The 21,194-nt window shown below is 49.3% G+C and overlaps 1 protein-coding gene across 4 annotated transcripts; it reads left to right on the top strand.

Annotated features, from left to right (window-relative positions):
- The first annotated feature begins 6,055 nt into the window (after positions 1-6,055).
- On the top strand, positions 6,056-21,171 carry SLC25A47 (solute carrier family 25 member 47). Of its 4 annotated transcripts, none has more exons than XM_082761514.1 (7): positions 6,100-6,177; positions 8,215-11,874; positions 17,270-17,313; positions 17,581-17,652; positions 17,915-18,097; positions 18,781-19,054; positions 19,942-21,171. In XM_082761514.1, exons 2-7 carry the CDS (start codon positions 11,847-11,849, stop codon positions 20,226-20,228), a joined length of 888 nt encoding a protein of 295 aa, XP_082617640.1. In that variant the 5' UTR covers positions 6,100-6,177; positions 8,215-11,846; the 3' UTR covers positions 20,229-21,171. The 4 variants fall into 4 exon arrangements, with proteins under 4 accessions (XP_082617638.1, XP_082617640.1, XP_082617639.1 ...); XM_082761513.1 differs by having other exon boundaries at positions 6,149-6,286; XM_082761515.1 differs by lacking the exon at positions 6,100-6,177 and adding an exon at positions 6,184-6,286 and having other exon boundaries at positions 8,530-11,874.
- The last annotated feature ends 23 nt before the right edge of the window (positions 21,172-21,194 follow it).

The raw sequence follows: 21,194 nt of genomic DNA, 5'->3' as shown, positions 1-21,194 counted from the left end.
GAAGGGCAATACCAGTGGCCTCGAACAATGAGGGGAATACTCGAGCTCTGTTTAGAGTAACACGAGCTCTTCAGGCCTGCAAAGTCAGCTTTTAGGGAATAAATTCCAGAAGCAGATTGAAAAGAGCCTGATTTTTTTTCTCTCTCTCTCTCTCTTTTTTTTTTTTCCCCCCATTGTTTTCCATTGTACAGTTGTCTTTTTCCACTTGTAGCAGCTCACTACAATGACAAAAAAAAATACTTGCAATGGAATACTTTATAATAATGAAGCCAGCTTTTACCTTCTGTGCAAAGAAAGCAAGAAAAAAATAACAACAAAGACAAGAATGCTGCTGACTAGATCTGAAACTATCAGTACAGACCAAGTCCTAAGAACCAGTCACAGATTTAGCAGCTCTTGGACCATCTTTACAGCTAACAGGCAGATAAGATGGACATGCAAACCATTTGGTGAATTCCTGACCTTCCCCATGCCTTCTTGCAACCTTCAGGACACTCAGCTGGGTTCCTTCTCATCCCTAGACACTGTCGAATCAAACCAAACACCCAGGCACCTCCCAGACACGTTGGATTCCCTGATGGATTCCCTTACCTGTCCCATTTGGGGCTGAGCAGCTGTTGCCAGAGAGCCTGTAAGCAGGCTGGCCCTGCCTGCTGGCTGCATCTCTGGTGGCTTTGGGAGCCCCCCAGCCCTGCTGTATCTCGCACCATTCTACATCCCAACAGGGAGCTGCAGCCTTGCTGAGCCCATGCTCTTGAAGCCAGTGCTTGAAACCAGACAGAAAGCCCCGGGCAGTCCCATAAACTTAGACTTGTTCCTTTGTACGCATCTGCCTTGTAGCTCAAGCCTTGGAAGGATCAGCTTGGCCTAACACATGCCTTATCTAAGTGTTTGTAATCTGTTATTCCAATCCTCTGATCTGCCAGGCAATCTGCCTCACAGGAATTACCCTCTCCACCAGAAGTGTTTCGTAATTGTAATGTTCGCCCACAGTGGGCAGGGGAAAAAATTTATTTCCTCTCTCTTTGCAGACACTTTCTAGGTTAGCTGAAGACAGTTTCAAATCTTAGTCTTTTCTTCTCTGAATTATAGTGATCATTATTTTTTGATCTCTGATTCTTGTTAGCCTCCTTTATTCATTTGATTTGGATTTCCTTGAACTGCTCCCTGAAACCTTCCTGAATGAGTAACGGGCAATTCCTTTGGGTATTTGCAGACAACGCTTGTTCATATATCTGAATAAAAGAGTTGCCTCCTCTCCTCTCCTCTCCTCTCCTCTCCTCTCCTCTCCTCTCCTCTCCTCTCCTCTCCTCTCCTCTCCTCTCCTCTCCTCTCCTCTCCTCTCCTCTCCTCTCCTCTCCTCTCCTCTCCTCTCCTCTCCTCTCCTCTCCTCTCCTCTCCTCTCCTCTCCTCTCCTCTCCTCTCCTCTCCTCTCCTCTCCTCTCCTCTCCCATAACATTTTATCATTGAATTGTGGGCAGCCAGTGACCCATTATATGCCCAGCCCCTTTTCAGACCAGCTGTGTGCAACAATTTTGTACTTGCACAGTTCCTATTTACCTAGTTATTCCCAGCTGTCCGTGCTAAATTGCTTTTTCCAGATGGTTTTTCCAGTTCGTCAGGATCACTGGGTTTCTGACCTTGCTGTCAGTGTATGTGCAGCCCCTCCCAGGCTGCTGTAATCTGTGAAGGTCTGTCTTGTCCCTGCATGCTCAAGCTGTTTGTAATAAGATTCATTTAACGCTACCAAACCCCACTATGGCAGGCACAGATGTCAAGTTGCAGAGGGTGGGGGCACTCCATAAGTTAGCACAGGGAACATCGAGGGCTCATTGATAAAAAAGTTTGAGACCTCAAGAGTTGGTTGACCAAGGGATGAACATGGACTTGATCCCACACTGGGGTTTCCTTTTCTTCATTTTTTCTTCCTTGGATTTTTTTTTTCCTGTTTGAGTTACGTTTGTGAGGCAAAGTTTATGGATAAAGTGAGGTTATTGAGCTTCCCTGTAGGGAGGACAACAGCTATGAGCCTGTGTAGGTGCTTGTATTTGTGTGTGATGCCTGTAGGAGCTCTGTGATAAAAGGGAGGAAGTCATAGAGCTCTCACTATTTGTCACTATTACTTAGGCCAGATGTTTTGCCTATTGATCCAGGTCCTCATGCATGCAGTAAAGATACAGTTTTGCAGAAGAGAGCTTACTGATACTCATACAAACCCATATCTGATGTCTCTTTTCACTCACGCTGTTTCTCTAGGCAGTTCAGCAGCTGTGTCTGATCCTGTGCCCACCCCGCTGATGCGTGACGCCTCCGGCTCACGGCGTGACTCAGGCGTTGGTGGGAGCTCTTGTGCCCTTCAGGCTCCATGGATCCAGCTCAGCTGTGGCTGTCTTCCTTTTCATTCTGCTGAGGCAGAGCCAAGCACGGTTCCCTGGAGAGCTGGGGTGAGGAAAGCTTGTGCTTTTCTTGATTTCTTGTTGGGAAGGATTTAGCAACCTCTCTGGACAGTGAAATGTGAACTCACCAAAGAGAGGGCCTACCAGCTCACACAGCCTGAGAGAAAAGATTAGTTATAGTTTAATGTCATCCTTAAAAGACCTTGTTCCCTTTGTCCCATTGCCTTTTTGGTCTGAACTGTGGCTGTGCAGGTGGAAGAAGCTTTGTGGCTGATGCTGGAGGGCAAGGCAGGAGCACAGTTCTCACTTGGTTCTCATGCAAGAAGCATTGCTGTCAGCTTCGTTTTGACCTTGGTGGCACCCAGGCAAGATCTGGGAGAAGGTGAACTCCATGGACACCTGGAAATGGGAAGTGGGAGAGTAGGTAGGGAGAGGAAGAGATTTGGAGAGGTGGAGAAAAAAGAAGCATCAGGGCAGGACTAATGCTGCAGGTAAATGAAACACAGAGAAAGGGCAAAAGCAGAGCAAGTTAGGAATGGCATAGAAATGTGAGGTTATGATAAGCTTGTAAAAATCCTGGTATCAGTAGTGTGCAATAAAGTACATAGTGTTGATCCAGATGTTATAAAATCTTGAAATCTTGTTTGTGAGTCTGGCAACAACAACTGGCAGCGTCCCAGCAGACATCTCCCACTATAATATGGAGAGTGATGGGACTGGGGGGTCTTCTGTTTGCTCCCCAGAGTTTCACTGGGACTTGGTCAGCTCTGGAACCAGCTGTCAGGAGAATTTCCTTTCATATAGCCCTTTGCCATTGGCCTTTTTTTTTTTTTTCCTTAAGCTAAAGCATCACTACATCATCACAACTTGAGTGCTCATGACAGTATCCAGAGCAACTCATCCAATTCTCTAGTTCTCTCTTTATTTTGAGCTGGGGCTGGGGCTGCACTTCTCCTTTCTAACACCTACTTTGGCTCTATGAATCAAGCTTCAAAGGCTGTCAGAGGCAGCATCTCTCTGTACCCTGCTTATGATGTGAACCTGGGTGGGTGGCCATGAGCACGCAGCCATATGAGTGTTGCATCTACACTAGCAAACTGCTTGAAAAGAAAATCTTTCATTTTGCAAAGTCCAACACAACCAGGCTTAAAGTTCAGCTAGTGCTTCACCAAGTGGCTGACCATCTAAAGCAACAACAAATAAACCAAAACAGTGAAATAAGAGAAAGACTAGGATGCAATGTTAAGTACGAAAGAAAACCTTAGAAGCTGAGGTACTTTGTGGAAACACCCACTGTCTTTTCCATGTAAAGTCACTGAGCTTGTGTGGATCCATGTCCACTCTCTTAGTTTTCCTAAGCACTGTTGCATTCATAGCACCACTGGGAGTTATGTTACTGACTCAGGTCATTAGGATACTCCAAATCCTCAGGAAGCAGCTGCCTTTGAAGGCAGAGCAGCTATGGTGTTATTTGTAGTGGACTAAAAGTCTTTATTATCCATTAACTTTATGACCTTGGATGGCTTTAGGGTCTTCTCTGATGTTACTATCCCACTGGCTTCAAAGGTACTGTATATCAAATGTTGAAACTTCCCGGCCTGATAAAATCCCTTGATAAGACAGGTATTTAAAAGCATGAGCTGCAACCGACCCATTTGTACAAGAGTCAAGTGCTGATGAAACAGCTGCTTTGCTTACAGACCTGCTGACAGACAGGGTCTTGGAGACACCCCCAGATGTCCAGCTTGAGATCCCAGACCGCGAAACCCCTCAGCCCCAGGGGTGCTGAGCTCCAGAGAGGCAGAGGGTGTCTTGGTGTGCTGTGAGCTGCAAGCTGTCCTGAAAAGACAGGTATAGCTCCAACTTCCCATGCTTTATCCCAGTGAAGTGGAAACACATTTATTACTGGGCGCACTTTTCCCTCTGGAAAGCAGGACCCTCGCAGCTCCAAGCAGCAGGGGTCAAGGTCTGACACATGCCTCCTGTTCCTTGTCTCAGCCTCTGCAAAGTGTGCACAGTGTGTTTAGTTCAGGGAGTTAGTTTCCAGTGCACCCATCTGTGGGAAAGGTAGGGGGAAGAAGCAGAACTTGTGCTAAAATGGTCAGCATCTGGCCATCCTGAGGAAGAATCCATCCCTGCTCACAGCCAGCTGTCTTGCCTCTTGTTTAAAATATCACTCCATAACCATCCCCGTGGTGCTCCCCTGGGAGCAGGTGAGAAATGAGCAGGCCACAAAACAGGAAAAAGCTGCCCAGAGTCAGCATTACCTCTAATTTCAAGACCAAAGGTATATATTGACCTCTGGGAAATAAACTGCTCTGTCTTTTCTCCTTTTGTCATGTTTCTTTTAAGCAGCCAGCTAATGAAGGCAGGTGACCCCACACAAACACCTCCCTCCACCCTTCATGCTGGGTCTTTTCTTCTCTCTTCATAGGTCCCACCTGTGTTCTCAGGCCTGTGCTGGTGCTACAATGGCTTTCCAAGATGGTAATAATTTTTGCATGTGCATTTGGGGAAGGAGTTAGGTCCAAAGCACCTGAGCTGTTATGAGGGCTATATTCTTTGTTTGCTGCAGGTGGAACGAGTTTGTTTGCTTCTGGCCTCTCCTGGAGAAAGTACGGGACACTTTGCATCTGCATGCAGTCAGAGATATAGAGAGCAGGGCTCCAGCAAGCACTAAGGTATTTGGCAGCACAGTTTTAAGATGCCAGCCACCACAGAGAGGCACACTGAGATAAGCGGGTGTGAGCTGAGCCCCGTTACCTGATTTAGTAACTGTCAGCCGAGTAGCTTTACCCATCCCTTCTTCTGTGTATTAGCCAGTCACTCGGCAAATACACTTGTTACTGGTGACAGTGAGCAAAACCAAAGCTTGTTGAGAAATCACCCAGAAAAAGAAGAGAGAACTCAGTAGCTGGCATCTTTATAGCATTTTCCAGTCTGGACTTACAAACAATATAACCTAAGCCTCAGGCTGTTTTGGTGAAGCAGAAATGTGCAGTTGTGCCCATTTCACAGATAAGGAAAATGATTTGTCCTTGATTCCTAGGAGATGAGGAGGCAGAGAGAGGAGGAGAACTTCTGCCTGCCTCCTGTCTGTCTTTTCAAGCCAGCCTGTTCTTACAGGAACCTTTCTGTGAGGCAAACGTTTTTTCGCTGCCAGCAGCTATACAAATACACTTGCAACACTGTGTACTTGAAATCCTCTGGCATGCTTTGTATCCACATGCAAAGTCAATTCTGGGAGACCAGGTCTCTGGCAAGAAGCAAAATGCTAAGTTACTCCACAGTGTAGGCGCACTGTATGATGCACCAGTCAGTAACGCATGAGAAGGGAGAGCCAAAGAAAAGTGGGAATATGTTGTAAGGCAATACCACTAAGGTGTATGGACAGACATTTCTTGGCCTGTCTTCAAGACAGCTTCCTGCTCAGCATCCAGCTCCATATGGAATATGGTTGTTATTGCATTCGTGGCACACAAAAGGCACCTATTTCTCAGAAACCGAAAGAACAGGCCTAACAGCATGACTAATGCACCTCTGTGGAAACTTCCCAAGTACTCCACATGACAGGCACTCATACAGCTCCTGAACAGACGCCAAGGAAAGGACAAACAAAGGGTGATAAGTGAGGCTGTGAACTTCATGTGGTATTCAGAGACTAATGCTGTTAGCCCCAGAGTCTGAGTGTTCTCTGCTAATGCTGGGGGTGTTACTGAACAGGCTATGCAAACTGCTGGCTTAGTCTTCGATTTTTCTCCAGCTCGAGCCCATGGAAAAGGTCAGATTAATATCTGAGGCACATAATTGAATGCTGGCTGATGAAATAGGTCAGTATTTCTACTTGGATTGTGTACTCTGCTGCAAAGATTTATGGCAGACATCCCTGAGTGAGTATTGATCAAGCTTGTGTGGGTACCAGTAACTTTTCACTCACAACTATATGGGGATCTTCACGGGCATTAAACTTGCTTTGCAGCATAGTTTTTAAGGGAGGTGCTTTATTTTTGTTTGAATACAATAATTAATTCAGCATAATTTCACTTGTTCTCTGCTCCTGCAAGATAAAAATCTTCTTAAATTTCTCTGTATACATCCTGTCTTAGCATAAGCTCATAATAATGCTGGTATTTAAAAAACATTCTCTTTTCTGAACACATTGGTGCCAGTTTTGGCAGTTAAGTATCTTTATAACAATCTTTCTCATGTGACTTCAGCAGCTAAACTCCTAAATAATAATGGTTTATAGTTCTAGAGCTGGAGTTTCTTCTGAGTTTCCAGGAAGTGTTGAGGTTATTAAATCATATCAGATCAGGTAGTTCAGACAGGAAGAAAGGCTGCAGGCTAGTCAAAATAATACGGCATCCCGTATGTTTTTCACTGCTGTAAAGCAGAGGTCTAAGGTCTCTGTGGGGATGCACGCACTGGGAAAAAGGCAAATCCACAGATACTGGAGAGAGCACAGATTCTGCAACAACATCATCAGTGGATCTTGGTGCTTGCCACTGCTCCTACCAGAGCTGTTTTGCAGCCAAACAACTGAACAACTCCTGCTGCTCATGAAAGGTTTGAGGGCTGTGTATTAATATTGTCATGACAAATAAATAGTATATTATTGCCAAGTGGGTAAAAGGAGACGGAAAGGGAGACTCCCTGCTGCAGGAGCAGGGGGAGGGAGCTCCTGGCTTCCCAAACCTGCTGCCAGGTCACTGGCTACACCTTCTCTTCAAGTGCAGAAAATGTACAAGAAGTTGGAAGGCTGGCTCAGCATGTAATTAGGAAGTCAATAACTGTCCTGCCATCCCCTTCCTCCATCACAGCCCTTCCAAAGTGCAATCACTCTCAGCTGGCATAAAGTCCTGTACAGGCTGTGGCTGAGATGGTTCACTGTCACCTTTCCTCCTTATCGTAAAGATTAGAATGTGGGAGGAGGATTTATACAACATTAAAAAGAACCACGAGAACCATGGGAGTTTGTGAAGGGTGGGTGCTAATGTTGGTATTTCCACCTTTTCCCATGATTTACTCCTGAATAGCGGCTGACAGATGTCTGACAAGAGCCTGAGATCCTTGCAGTGGCTTCATGGCAGCAGGAATAGAGCACACTGATTGTGCTGATGAGAGGATTAGTTACAGAGAGATTGAGTGACTTGCCCAAAGCCACGCAATAAATCTGTGTCACTTCTTAATCACTTGCAATCATCATCTTCACCTCCCTTGTGGGAGTGCATCATCTTCCCTTCCCTGGGAAGTTGTGCAGAAACATTACATCCTCCTATCAGCTTTCTGGAGGCAAAATCACCGATCATTTATACCTGGCTAAAAGCGATGCAGTGGCCAATGCTCAGAGTGGCTTCCTTGCTGGTTTTGTTTGTCTTGCTATAAAAGCTCTGCAGTAAATACATGAGTCCTTGGCATTGTTGGCTTTTCATTAATACCCAAGATAAAGCACAATGAGACAATTTGATCTGAAGCGCAGCTGGAGCCAAGAGGTCCCACCCCCTTTTCCACCCACCAGCGCACAAGCCAAGTGCCAGGACCTGCAGCTCATAGTGCTGGTGTCACTCTTCCCCCTCCTGCAATTTGCAAACAGCCCAGTGACGTAGCGGGGCTGTGATGTTTGCACAGCCTCCGCACTGAAGGGTTTTCTGAAATGAACTGGGGAGGAGTTGGTGGGCATGCATGTGAGTGTGATACTAGGCGGTGCAAGGGGAAGAGAAAATGCAGTAAGGCAGGAATGCTTTCTCTTCAGATCTGGCTCAATAAGTTAGCAGGTGGTTGCAGAGGTGAGAGGACTGGCTTCTCTTTCCCTTTGCAGGGTGGATGGAGCTGGAAAAGTCCTGGGAGCAGTCTGGGGAAGAAGAGGGATGCTCCTGCTGTTATGTCTCACCTAAAAGATGCCACTTACCATTGCTTACCCACCTACAGCTTCCTCTATCCACCTTTGCCTTTGCTCCATACGCTTGTAGCAGCCCTCTAACCTGGGTGCTGCTTTGACCGTGGTGCTGTTCCCTGTCTGGGTGAGCAGGCAGCTGCCTCCTCCTGCGAGCAAATGGAGTGTTTCATCCATCATGTGCTGTGCAGAAACTAAGCTCTTCCTCTCTTTTCTATCACTTCATTTCATAATTTGCAGATTGCTTCATATCATCAGATCTGTCTTGTCATCTGACAGCACCTTCCACGCTCTGCTTTTTCAAACTCTCCTGTGAAATTCACCCATTTTGAACAAATCACTTCTAAACACTTTGCTTCTGAAGAAAAGATTTTTGAGCTATTTCCAGCAGAGTCCTGCCCCTTGTAAAGGATCAAAGTGTTTGTGGTAGGTATCAGACTTCCTAGGGTGTGCTTTGAGAAGACCGCCAGGGCTGAGACCAGGCACTTGCTCTGCATAGATGTAGCCCATGATGTTTAGTGCAGGCTGGAGTAGCAGCGATCTATGCCAGTACTTAGATATTGTGTTCCCTGCATGAAAGGACAACAGGAATGACTCACATTTGGTCTTCTGGAAGAGAAACTTGAAGATCTCCCTGAGAATTCAAGATAGCTTTGGGCTGGATTTTTGGGGCTGTCTTTGTTGATCCGTGGCATTGAGAGGGCTGAATGTTGATGTGTGTTTCTAACAAGGCTGGCATCTGGGAGCTGATGTATCTCTGAAACCTGGAGAAGAGGGGATGAAGGAGGAAGCTCCTTCAGCAAGGTGCACGGGACAGTGCTCTGTGCCTCTAGGAGGACTCTTGGCACAGGAGGCTGAATCTCTGCCCTAGGACCTTTCTCCTTAGGAGGGCGTTGGTCTGTACTGGGTGTCTGCAAGGACAGGAGGGAGAATTGCCAATCCCACTACCCACCAGTGCAGGAACCTTGTGGGGACGAGAAGAGCCCTCACCACACCATTGGACTGTGGGGCTGGTGCCTTCCTCCCTGCAGCCTGCAACTGCGTCTCAAGAGGAAAGCAAGCAGCGGTCGACTACTTGCTGATCAGGGAGTGCTAGCAGGTGACAGCGTATACAATAACACAGGTCTCCAATGGGATTTCCTTCACTCTGAATTACTTCCTCAGTACTTGCTGGTGTACGGATGCTTCACCCCTCGCGTGGGGCTGCAGTTGCAGAGGGCTCTGCCCTCGTGTCCATCACATGGCTGCCGGGCTGCGTGACTCACACGTGGCTGAAGGGGACGGCAGCGGGTGTGGGTGGCCACACACCCAGGAAGAAGGGCTGGAGACTACAGTAGCAGAGGCATTTTCCTGCTGTGACATTCCTCAGGGCTTGTATTACTCTGCTAAGAGCCCGTGAGGCGAATGTCCATGACGGAGCTCTGTGCTCGTGTCCTCCCAGAGCTGGCTGCCCTCAGCAGCAACCTTGTAGGGTGAGGGGAAACGTTTCGAGCACCAAAATGTCCCTCTTTCAGACAGCCTTCTTCTAAGACACAGTTTGTAGAGCAGTTCCAGGCATGTGGGAAATGTTTTCTTCTGGTGAACTTCGCCAAAATGACTGAAGGTTATCCAAGGGCTTGAATCTAGAGTCTGCTTCATGCCATGCATAACAGACATTTTGATTGAAACATTGGTGTCAGTGAAGGGAAACAAAACAAGTGGTTACTTTCCTGTTGGAAGGGAAAGGTTTTGTTTGTTTTTCAGTCTCAGAAGTTTTCAGAGCTGAAGAAAGTGTAAATTTTGCTTGGCTGTTGCACCGTTTCATGGGAAGTATTTATTAGCCCTAATACTTCAGGCAGCCAGTCTCTATTTTCTTGCTGGGGTTGCGTCAGTCACTGCAGTATCTAGAAAAATCCCCGCCCCCACAAAGCCCCCAGACATGTGATGGGAGGAACACATGGTGGCACTTTTCACGGTGGGAACGTCATGAGTTTCTTCACTTTGCCTGGAAGCAGCTTCCAGAAAAGCGACACCGAGCACCCTTGTCTAACCAGTGGTCCTGAGGACGCTGCTCCCTGCAGGTACCGCAGGCTGCAGGCTTCCTGGCTGCCCACCCGCAGGGACCGTGTCCTTGTCCCCATGTGTCACCGAGACGCCAGGTCCCACACCCTGTCCCGCTGCTGGAGGGGGGCCACAGGGATGTAGTACTCTAGTATGAGGAGCACCTTTCCCCACACTTGGCATGTACAGGCTGCTGATGCACCATGAACAGCTCCAGCACAGTCACCAGAAGTAACAAGGGAGGGCTACTGAATAACCTGGTGTGTTTCAGCAGCTACATTGCCCTCTCTCTAGGTAATATTTTACTTCTGTTTTTAAGTTTCTGCTGTCCTCACATGACATTGCACTGGAGAATAAAATATGTTCTATCAAGCGTAGCGTGTGTGCAGGGAAAGATGCATAAGAAATCACAGAAGACAAACTGTTAAAATCCTTTAATTTTTGGTTCGCAGAAAATCCAAGCTCTCACGGTAATCTGTGCTATATGTCACTAACACTTCCAGAGCATACACTTCAGAGAGAAACAGGGTCTTGTGAAATGTGCAGGAGACTTAGCACTGGGGATGAAAGTCCTCAGCTCCTCTGTGAAGCCAACCCAGGGGGGCAGCAGCCGTGAAATTTTCTTTTCACTTTGCTGCCAAAATGCCTTGGCTCTGACCCGGGGAAACCTCATCAGGAGAAGTACAATTCAGGTCACGGCTTGGCAAGCCCTTTCACTGCATCAGGACTTTCAGGTTCATTGGGGGCAAAACTTAACCTCTTCTGCACACACATGGCAGCCCTCCAGTGCAGGGCTCTTGCACAAAAAAAAAATAAAAAAATAAAATAAAATAAAAAAAACAACAAAAAAAGAGAAAAAAGGCAATATGGCATTGGCATGAGCTTCATGTGTGCTAGGAAGTATTGCTGGATATGTGCATTCACAGTGAGTAGGTAATCGTTTATGGGGTTGTGGGTAGGGCTTTAGGGCCAGTTGTGTGGGGAGGACATCCAAGGAAAATTCCCTGGGGATGGATTCCCTGATGGGAAGGGGGTCTGCTCCGTCAGGAGGGAGGGATGGGGGCGCATCTCCTACACAGCCACGGTGCTGCCTCTTCGTGATGCAGGGTGAGAGTGTCCTCCGTCAAACCCGAACCAGGCTGGCTGCTGGGGTTAATGAGTGCAATGGGAAATGGCCCTTTCACAGCCAGCCTTACCCTGCAAGGCACCACCCCTTGTGATTTTCCAGGCAGAAAGGCTCTGGCGCAGCATTGCAGGGTTCGGGGGATTACTTATTCACTGTGTTCCTGGAACAGCTCCAGCCTTCCTGTCCCTGCCTCCAGTGTACAAATTCATCAAGTATCCACAGGGCTCACAATCCCCCGCGGCAAGAGAAGGCAGCAGGGAGGTGATTCATATCGCAGAGCACACCGTCTCTGAAGGACCTGCAGGATTCGGGGAAGGCTGAGCCGGCATCCTCCCTTCTTCCACCTTCCTAACGCTTGTTCAGGGTAATTAAGGCAGCAGACTCGGTCTGGATGGATTTCATTGCCGGGGCCATCGGAGGTAAATAAATAAAGTGGTGCTTGTTGATGAAAGCGGGTAGCTGTGTTTCCTTGCTGCTAAGCCACCGGGCAGGTCGCAGCGGCAGAGACAGGAGTCTTTCCGTGGGGGCTGCTTGGCGAAACCCTCTCCTGCTTTAACAAGTGGGCAATGTCATCAGGGCAGAGAGCGCGCTGAAATTGCCTTGTCTGAGGTCATTGCCCTGCAATCTGCTCCCTGATTCCAGCAGGAGGGAACGAGAGACAAAGTGGGACACGCTGCGTGCGGACACAAAGCAGCGGGTACAGCCCAGGCAGTAAATCCCAGCGTGGCCAAGGGGGTCCTGGCAAGGGCTGGCTGTGGATGCTGAGGACAAGGGGGGGCTGAGGACACGGCTGGTGAGGTGGGAGGGGTAGAGGCTCAGCTTTGTCGCAGCCAGGAAGGTCTGAGTGAACGGCATGTGCGTGGTCTCGGGCTGAGATGCGCTGGCAGCTGCTGTGGTTATTTCTGTGCAGGCGTGTTACGTAGCAGGCTTCAGTATGGGAGAAAATAGGTTAGCTGCACTTCAAAAAAGGAAAAGGAGAAATGTGCTATTTCATTTCAGACATTTTTAGAGCACATGCTACTCAAACCCAGCTTTATTTTAAACCACAACATATAGGCACCGGGCTCGTATCTCTTCTGAAATCTGCCTGCCAGATCTAGCCTGGCATCGCGTACCAGGACAAGAGGCTTGGGGTCGCCGCTGCCAGGGGCCAGGTAACCCGGCCACATGGCTGGGAGGCCCAGCCCAAGCCTGCACGTCAGAGCTGCTCAACTGGGATGACTTTTGCCCTGCTGCCCCTTTTTGCTTCTTGGTGCAAGCAGGGTGAGGCTCGGTGTCTCAGCAGCATCCAGCCCCGGAGGTGCTGGCTGCTTCAGGCTTTGGCCTTCCTGGGGTGCCAGGGGACCCTGTTTGGGAAGGGCCCCTCCTGGGAGAGGGGGATACAGCCAACCTCTTCCATGACAGCTCATCCCTCTCGTCTTTCCTTGCTGAGGAAATCAGAGGGATTCACCAAACCTCCCCTGATGGGTGATGTGAATCGCTGGGCTGGGCTGTGTTTGATGGTTGGAGACCTTTGCTTTTGTTGGCACAGCTGTAGCTGAGCCACTTAAGGATAAACTTAATTGTAGTGCCCTCTGCCCAGCACCAGCTGTGTGCTACCCAGCTGCACACCGAGCATCTCCCCTGGGTGCCCTGGGAATGGGCTCAGCTGGACAGGGTGCTGGCTGCGGCTCTACCTGGGACCAGGAAAGGGCCTGCTTGTCTTAACACATTTCACTGACCCCAGGCTGTCTGAGAGCAGGGTTTTCCATCCTGTCATCTGTGTCCAGCTCAGTTTTTTTCTAAGATGTATAATGCAACTTCTCCGTGGCAGACAGGACTGTTTTCTGCTGTGCTGTTCCCTGCTGGGAGCTTACACAAAGGCTTCTGCAAGGTAACCAAGCTTCGGGGCCTACCCCAACATGGGACAGCTTTCAGGGCTGGGACAACTTTTCTGTGGGAACTGGGATGTTGTTTGTGCTGAGTTTACTTCACAGTTTGTGTTTGTTAGAGCTGAATCAGTTTTTGTGTTCCCAAGGAGGCTGCAAACCCAACTGAAGTGCATCAAACTACTCAAGAGGCAACACAGATCACAACAGAATCACAGAATCACAGAATGGCTTGGGTTGGAAGGGACCTTGCAGACCTTCTTATTCCAACCCCCTGCATGGGCAGGGACACCTCCCACCAGACCAGGTTGCCCAAAGCCCCATCCAGCCTGGTCTCCAGGGATGGGGCACCCACAGCTTCTCTGGGCAGCCTGTGCCAGTGCCTCTCCACTCTCTGAATGAAAAATTTCTTCCTAGTATTCAATCTAGACCTACCCTCTTTTAGGTTAAAACCGTTCTGCATTGTCCTATCACTCCTCTCCCTGACTCCTCTGTTGGCCGCAGAGTTGTGATCCTGATCTGTTTTCAGAGTGTTTTGGACAAAGCATGGCTTGAGCACCTCAGAAAAGCAGCAGAGATGCTGCCCTTCTGAAACCCATGTAACCACCCAGCCTGGCTCAGGCACCTGCACAATTGTTGTGTATCTTCTCCAATCTATTGCTTCTGTGTCCATGGGATAGGGTCAGCATCTTCAGCCTGGAAAGCAGTGAGCTGCTGCTGTGCCTCCAGGAGACAACATCATGTGAGAAGCAAGCTTAGTAGCTATGGAGACTTTCAATAACCAATAAATGGGTGGGATGCCCCGGAAAGCAGGTTATCTGCAAGGATATCCTTCCCAGCCAATAAAGCCAGCTATGCTTTGAGAAAGAGGTTGAACCAGAAATCTCCTGAGGTCCTTTCCAGCCTGAATTTCCCCATGTGTGTTTTCTAGCCCTGCTCCTGCAGCAGCCCACACCTGGCAGAGGATGTGTACCGATGCCTGGGGCTACCGCTGACCTGGGGGTGACCCGACACTCGTCCCAGCAGCAGGGATTTGGGATGGGGCAGCTGAGTCACCCAGCACCGCCCCAACAGGGTGGCAGAGCTGTTGCACACCCTGGCTTCCCTGCACCCTGCTGCGAGGTTACACAGCGGGCACATGCAGCCCAAGGGCAGATAAAATAGCCCACCTATGGAGGGAATGCGCTGTCTCCTTGTCCCTACAGCTAAAGCAGCCCTGCTGGCCACAGCCAGGGTCACGTTACTGGAAGGAGCCCAGCTTCTTGAGGGTATGGGACAGTTCTTATGCTCTCAACTCTTCACAACATAAGGACCTTTGGAAATTGCTGTCTACCCATCCAAAGCACAAAGCCATGATCCCTGCTGCTTCCAGGGTCTTGGAGCCAGGACTGTGCCCCCGCTGGGAGCTGTTGCAGGCCGGTGGGCTCTGTGTGGGGCTACTTGCTCTCTGCTGCCTGCTATTACAGTGACCAGGACCCCTCCTTGTTTTAGTTTCTTGGCCAAAGTGGCCTGATTGTGAAGAGAAGGTGAGATACCTGTTTTTGGGATGTGTGCGTTGGGGAATCTGCAGCCCCTGCTCAGTACCTGAGAATGTCCCAATGCAGTAGGTGTGACAAGCAGCTCCCTGCAGCCCGCTGGGGATCCCTCACCTGGCTTTGCCATCTCTTTCCCTCACAGCCGGGGGGTGTTACTCCCCGGGTGCCCCATAGGACCCCTCTCCCTGTATGCACGCTAGGTTCTGCCAGGTTCTGCCTCGCAGACAGTGCATGTATGGGTCATGTTATCTTTGTCCCAGGCTATTAATATCAGGTGACATTGTGCGGAGCCCTTCCTCCTCAGCCTTTGACAGACTTGGCTGGGCTCCTTGGCTCTTAAAACTTAACTGCCTTGGCTCGTAGGGAGCACAGTTCACAGGAGGCCCTGGTTGCTCGGAGGTGTTGGGGCTCATGCCTCCACTTTGGTGGAGGCAGTGAGAAATTCACCTTTATGTTCTCCCCTCTCTTGGTCAGTCCTTGAACCAAGGTGTGCGTTGGGTTGAGCAGCAGAGCGAAGCAGGTTGGTTTGGGGCAAACAAACCTGTGCTTGCTGCCTGGTGCCAGCCAGGAAGCTGGCATGGGGCAGGTGGCCCCGGGTGACTCGGTGCGTTGTCACTGCTGTGGCTGCTCCAGTCCTTCCAGCTGGGTTACATGTGCTCCCCCCTCTTCCAACCTTCTCTCATTTTGGTCCAGAAATACAGAAAGTCATTTCTTGGCCTTTTTTTTTTTTAACCTTTGCTGTTATTTATCTGGGGGCAGACAAAGCAGACAAAGCCTCTTGCAGAACAACCCTCATTTTCCTGCAAGCAGGGCGCTGTTCGTTGTTGTTTTTTTTTTTTTTTTTTTTTTTTTTTTTTTTTTCTGAGTTGTGCACTTCAGGATTGCTTCCCAGTGACTCCCACCAGCAGCTGCTGCTTTTCCCCAAAACACGGCAGCATTTCCAGAGCTCCCAAGCCACCACGTGCGATCACAGATGAATGTACTCAGTGAAACACCCACAGCAACTACTGTATTTTTAAATAACTTTTATTTTTTTTTAAGAAGAAGTCACCAGGAGGCTGTTTCCAGCTGTGCACTGTGTCTGTGACTGCCCTGACAGGCTCACTCACGAGCTCGATCTCCGTGTATATGACTCACGGGGGTACAGCACTGCTGTCACCCAGCACGATCCCCTCTCAGCTCACTTGGCATTCATAGACCGGGAGGAATTTAGCTGCTCAGGCCCCGTGCCCTGTCCTGTGGCGGTGAGGAGGTTGATGGAGGTTGAGCTACTTGTTGCCATGTCCATGCTGCAGCTCCTTCACTTTCCTCATCTGCCACCAAGGCAGAGACGTCTGATAGGATTAATGCGCTTCCAGCACCGGTGGCTATTTTAAGGTCTTGAGCTGAGGCTGGGTGTCAATGCAGGGCTGACAAATCCCCCTAGCACGCTGGAAATGCTGCTGCTCTCCCAGTCAGCTGCATGCAGGGTGTGCTGCTGGGCACGGCAGCTTTGTGTATACCTTCACTGCGCCTTCATCCTGCCCTGTCCCACACCAGCCTGGGCTCCCATGTAAGGCTCTCTCTTCCCTCAAAACTTTGCTTTTGCTCCTTGCTTTGCTTTTGCAGTGTACAAAGTGTTTGGTGCGCATGGGAGATGCCCTTCAGAGGCTTAACCCAGTGAATCAGTGCTGATGAAAAACTGTAAAACCCAGTGACGTCCTCAGCCAGGGCTCCAGCTGTGCCCTGTGGAGTGCAGCCAGGAGGCGTCCGGTCCCTGGCATGCAGGAGGCAATAGGAGCACTGCTGCTCTCTTCAAGGCAGAAGACAGGTAGCTGAGAGCCTGTAGTGCCCAGGGACCACCCGTCTCTAATAAGTGTCCTTGTAACTATTGCTTTTATTCCTTAATATTTCCAAGTCAAGCCTAGAGAGCCACAATTGTTCCAGAGCCCCCTCGTGCTTCACTCCTCTTGCAACGGTGCTTGCTCATGGCCCAGAGAGGATTTAGTGCTGAAGCTGAGAGGGGGACCAGAAACAGCCCAGTATTGTGGATCATCCCCTCAGCCTTCCCACTGGGTTCCCTTTCCATAGGGCCGCACAGAGCCCCCGCAGCTGGTGGCATGCATGCAGCTAGTGAGGCTTTCTGTGTTCTTCCCAGCCTGCCTCACACCCTGGTATTACTGCTCCTGTCAGATTTCCTGTGGCACTCAGATTCGCCCTCTGAGCATGCTTTGATCTCTCAGAGAAACCCACGCATTTTGCTCTGTCACTGTTGGCGCAGGCATTGGAGCTGGAGCTGGACAGCAACCTGCTGCCAGGGACTGCTGGGCTCTGCAGCTGCATTTCCCTGCTGTCCCCTTAATGACCTCCTGGGGAAAAGGGCCTGTTGTGGTGTGTGCTGGTAACCGTCTCCAAAAACCTCTCTGTTTCAGGTGGCCTCAGCACAGCAGTGGGGTATCCGCTGGACACAGTGAAGGTACCTGTTGAAACTATTTCTTGACCACAGACTGAACACAAATAGTGCATCTGTCTTTTTTCTCCTTTCAGAAAACAAGTCCCATGACTGAGTGCTTTCAGCTTTGTCACAGCAACATATTTAATTTTATTTGTGTTGTTTTTCTCTTTAAGATTTTTTTTAAGGGTGTGTGTGCTATTTTATGGCTGATTAACTACTTTGCTGTGACATTTGTTGATGGCTTTTAAACCTGATTTCCGTATTTCTAAGTTGCCCCTGTATTTGTAGGTGAGAATTCAGACAGAGAGGCATTACAAAGGCATTTGGCACTGCATTCAAGAAACATACAGGACAGAAAAAGTAAGTACCTGTCACCAGCTGCTGATACATGTTATGGATGGCTTCTTGTTTCAGAGGAGCAGAGCTGCCTCAGCTTGAAGACGACAGGCAGCAGTTATACAGGCACTGGCTGGGAGAAGGGTTAGGATGGATTTTAGCTTTTCCACTGATCTGTAAGATGTAAATAAGCTTTGGCTCAGTAGTGAATGTGCAATGTTTTCAAGCAGATACATTCCCTTGCCATTCTCTCTTAAAAGTCTTCTTTCCTTCTGTTTCCAACCAGGTTCTGGGATTTTACAAAGGGGTGTCTGCATCAGTTTTCTCAGTGTCACTGATTTCATCCGTTTCATTTGGCACCTACAGAAACTTCCTCTGTAACATCTGCAAGCTGCGATATGGCTCTGCTGACGTCAAGCCTTCCAAGCTGGATGTTTCCCTGGCTGGAGGTGCCGCTGGTGCCGTGCGGGTAGGCGAGCAGCCAAGCAGGACAGCACAACAAGGGGTCTTGTTCGCAGACACACGGGGCTGGAAAAGCGGTGATGTTTTCTGCTGGGGGCTCAGCGGGATGCTGGCTTGTTTTCTCATGGGGTCCTGCTCTGCGACCTTGGCAAAGGCAAAACAAAACAGCAAGGAAGAAAAGCAACCCGGGCAGCAAACGTACCCGGTGGCTCTAATTGCAGGTTTATGTAAGAAAGACATAAGTCGGTGTGCAAAGCATGGGCTGGTGTTTTGGCAGGGGAAGAAAGACCTGGCTGTTCACTGAGGGCTACTTGGGGGTATCAGGTTCTTGCAAATGTTGTCAAAAAAGGACAGATAGGCAACCTCTTACTTGCAGCACTGTGGGGCTGGGTCAGCAGGAGCTGTCACCCAGAGGAATTAATGTGTGCCCACAGCGGGCAGTGCCATGGTGTGGGGCAGCTCCGGAGCAGTTTCCCGTAGGCAGATGGATGTTTGTGGGCATCTGCAGGCACCAGGATCCCCATTGCCCTGGGAGGAAACACACGCAGTCACAGGCAGGTGGAGGCAATCCTGGTGTTAGATAATAAACAATATTGCCTGAAAAGGTGGGAGACATAATCTGAGGGCTCAGGCAGGACGTGGATCACAGTTTAAAAGTGAAGGTTTAAGTTACATCCTCTAATATTACAGGTAGTGTTGATGGCACCCAGTGAAGTGGCTAAAGTTCGGATGCAGACCCAGAGGAACCCCCATCCTTCTGCCATGTCTGCCCAGCTCAATTCCAAGCCAAAGTACCGAGGGTCTCTGCACTGTCTGAAGGTGATCGCTAAGGAGGAAGGCTTTGGGGGTCTCTACAAGGGCTGCTCTGCATTGCTCTGCAGGGATTGCTCTTCTTCTGCAATATATTTCCTTACCTATTCTACCCTCTGTGACTGGCTCACGCCAGCTGGGAAAAATAAACCAGGTAGGTATGGGCAAGCATCTGGCATCACCTGCAAAAGTGATTTATTTTGTACCAGACTAGGAGGGAAATTGTGCTCTCAGGCTGCTGGGCTGCGGGTGTGCTGCAGGAAGGGCTCATGATGGGCCAGGTCTGAGGTCTCCCAGCTGTGATTTGGCTCCAAAAAGCAACCAGCCAGTTTCAGACAAGACCACATAGGTACCATTCCCCAATGAACATCTTCCTGAGAGACAAAGAAATAAGCAGAGCCAGCTGAAGCAGGTGTGACTGCTCTCAGCTGCTTTACACCTGTGCGTGTGGTGGTGAAGTGGAGCTGCCCCTGCACCAGCACCTGCGATGAATGCTGTGAAACCGCGGGGCCACGTGGTCGGTGTGAGATCACACAGCTGCAAGAGCTGGACAAAAATTAGCTGCTGGAAAACATAAGGTTAAAAAACAAAGCTTGTATATGCCAGCAGCTTGAGGAGAGAATGCTCTCTTCCTCTTCTTCATCTATCCCAGAAGCACAGCTTGCTTTTTGAGCTGTAGCTCCTTTGTCCTGCACTTGTCTGGCTCCCTAAGAGACTGCCAGCCCCCTCACACATCGTCCTGCAGGAGCAGGGCCGGCTGTGGCCATGGCTCAGAGCACCGGCTGCGGGGAGCCGCCATGTGTCCCGCTGGGATGGCAGCAAAGCACGAGGGGAGATGCAGGCCCAGGGCCTGGGAAGGCCAAGTCTTTCATACAGTGTGCGTGGCCTCACAGCTCCTTCTGTGCCCACTCCCCTGCTCCTAAAATTGCTTGTAGCATGAGATTTGGAAAGAGTTTAAGTGTCTGGGGAAAACTAATCCGAGCTGCTTCTAGTCACACCGGTGCAAGGCCGGAATTCACTGCTCCTCCCTCTCGCCCGCAGGTTTCCTGGTTGTGCTGCTTTCTGGTGGCTTCGCTGGAGTCCTGGCCTGGGGATTAGCTACCCCCATGGACGTCCTGAAATCACGGATGCAAGTGGATGAATCGGGGCAGCACAAGTACAGGGGCCTCGTCCACTGTGCGAGACAAAGCGTGAGAGAGGAGGGCGTGAAAGTGCTTTTCAAGGGTCTGGGGCTGAACTGCATTCGGGCCTTTCCTGTGAACATGGTGGTGTTTGTCACGTATGAAGCTGTACTGAGATTTACGGATCATTTTACAAACAAAAAGTAGCTCGTGCAGCTCTGTTGTGAGGTGTATTTTGTTCAGGTTGTTTTATTTTTGTAGCACAACACACGCACAGCCGCTGAGCCCTGCTCTCCACTGGTGGACAGCGTAAGCAGGGACATTTCAGCATAGTGCCGGGTGACTGACATCCTTGTTTTCTTCTTATAGGATTACAAACTCATCAGGGAGTCTTGCATTTGTGTACACATCCCTTTTATCTTGTTAATGTATTTATACTGTAGCTGCTGAGACATTTGCAAATATTTATGCTCTAAAAAGCTGCAAGTCTTACAGATTTTGGGAAAGGTTTCATTTTGTTTTCTACCAGCACAGAAAACAACCTTCACTACTGAATTTGAAGGCAGTATGTGTATGATTTAACGCTATATAGTGTGTCCTTTTTACATGTGTAATGCCTGTAAGGCATTCATTGAGCAATTTACATATTTGTGCTTCAAGCCACAGCTGGTGGACTGTTCATTCCCAGCTGTAATTCTGCCCAAGCTCTCTACGATCACATCCCTTCGGTAGCAGCTGAAATATGAATCTCCTTGCTTTTTCCTGGCATTTCTTCGTGAGTGGCAGAGATAGTCTGCTTACATAATCGCCCTAATGGCCTCATTGGAATCGAAAACAGGCATCAATTCTGGAAATCACGTGGTTTTCTCCCAGCGCAGTCCCCAGCCGCAGATCCTCAGTCCCCTTCTGGCCGCTGGGCGCACCGCATGCCTAGCAATGGCCAGAGCTTCCAAACCAGCCCTGGTCCTGCAAGGAGGGCTGGGGTGGATGCAAGAAAGCCTTGCTCCTCAGAGGAGGGACTGACATAAAATCCGTGTGTTGGGCAGCTAGGTAAGTTAAAGAAGAATCGCAAAACTGTAAGATTTGCTACTTAAAAAAAAATAATAATAATAAAAAAAAAATGTGCATACCCTTTTCATTTTAAAATGCGTTATCAGGAGCAGCCAAATGTAG

The sequence above is a fragment of the Aythya marila genome (assembly GCF_965140915.1).
Source record: "Aythya marila genome assembly, chromosome: 5".
In the NCBI taxonomy this organism is placed as follows: Eukaryota; Metazoa; Chordata; class Aves; order Anseriformes; family Anatidae; genus Aythya; species Aythya marila.
Note: the sequence above shows the minus strand (reverse complement) of the source record. Positions and strands in the feature narration are given on the sequence as shown.

Bases quoted from the DNA above. Each gene is read 5' to 3' on its own strand.
- SLC25A47 (XM_082761512.1), top strand. From the start codon at position 6,208: ATGCTGGCTGATGAAATAGGTCAGTATTTCTACTTGGATTGTGTACTC. The intron at 6,287-17,269 runs GTGAGTATTGAT...TCTCTGTTTCAG, and splicing joins TTTATGGCAGACATCCCTGA to GTGGCCTCAGCACAGCAGTG. The intron at 17,653-17,914 runs GTAAGTACCTGT...GTTTCCAACCAG, and splicing joins AAACATACAGGACAGAAAAA to GTTCTGGGATTTTACAAAGG.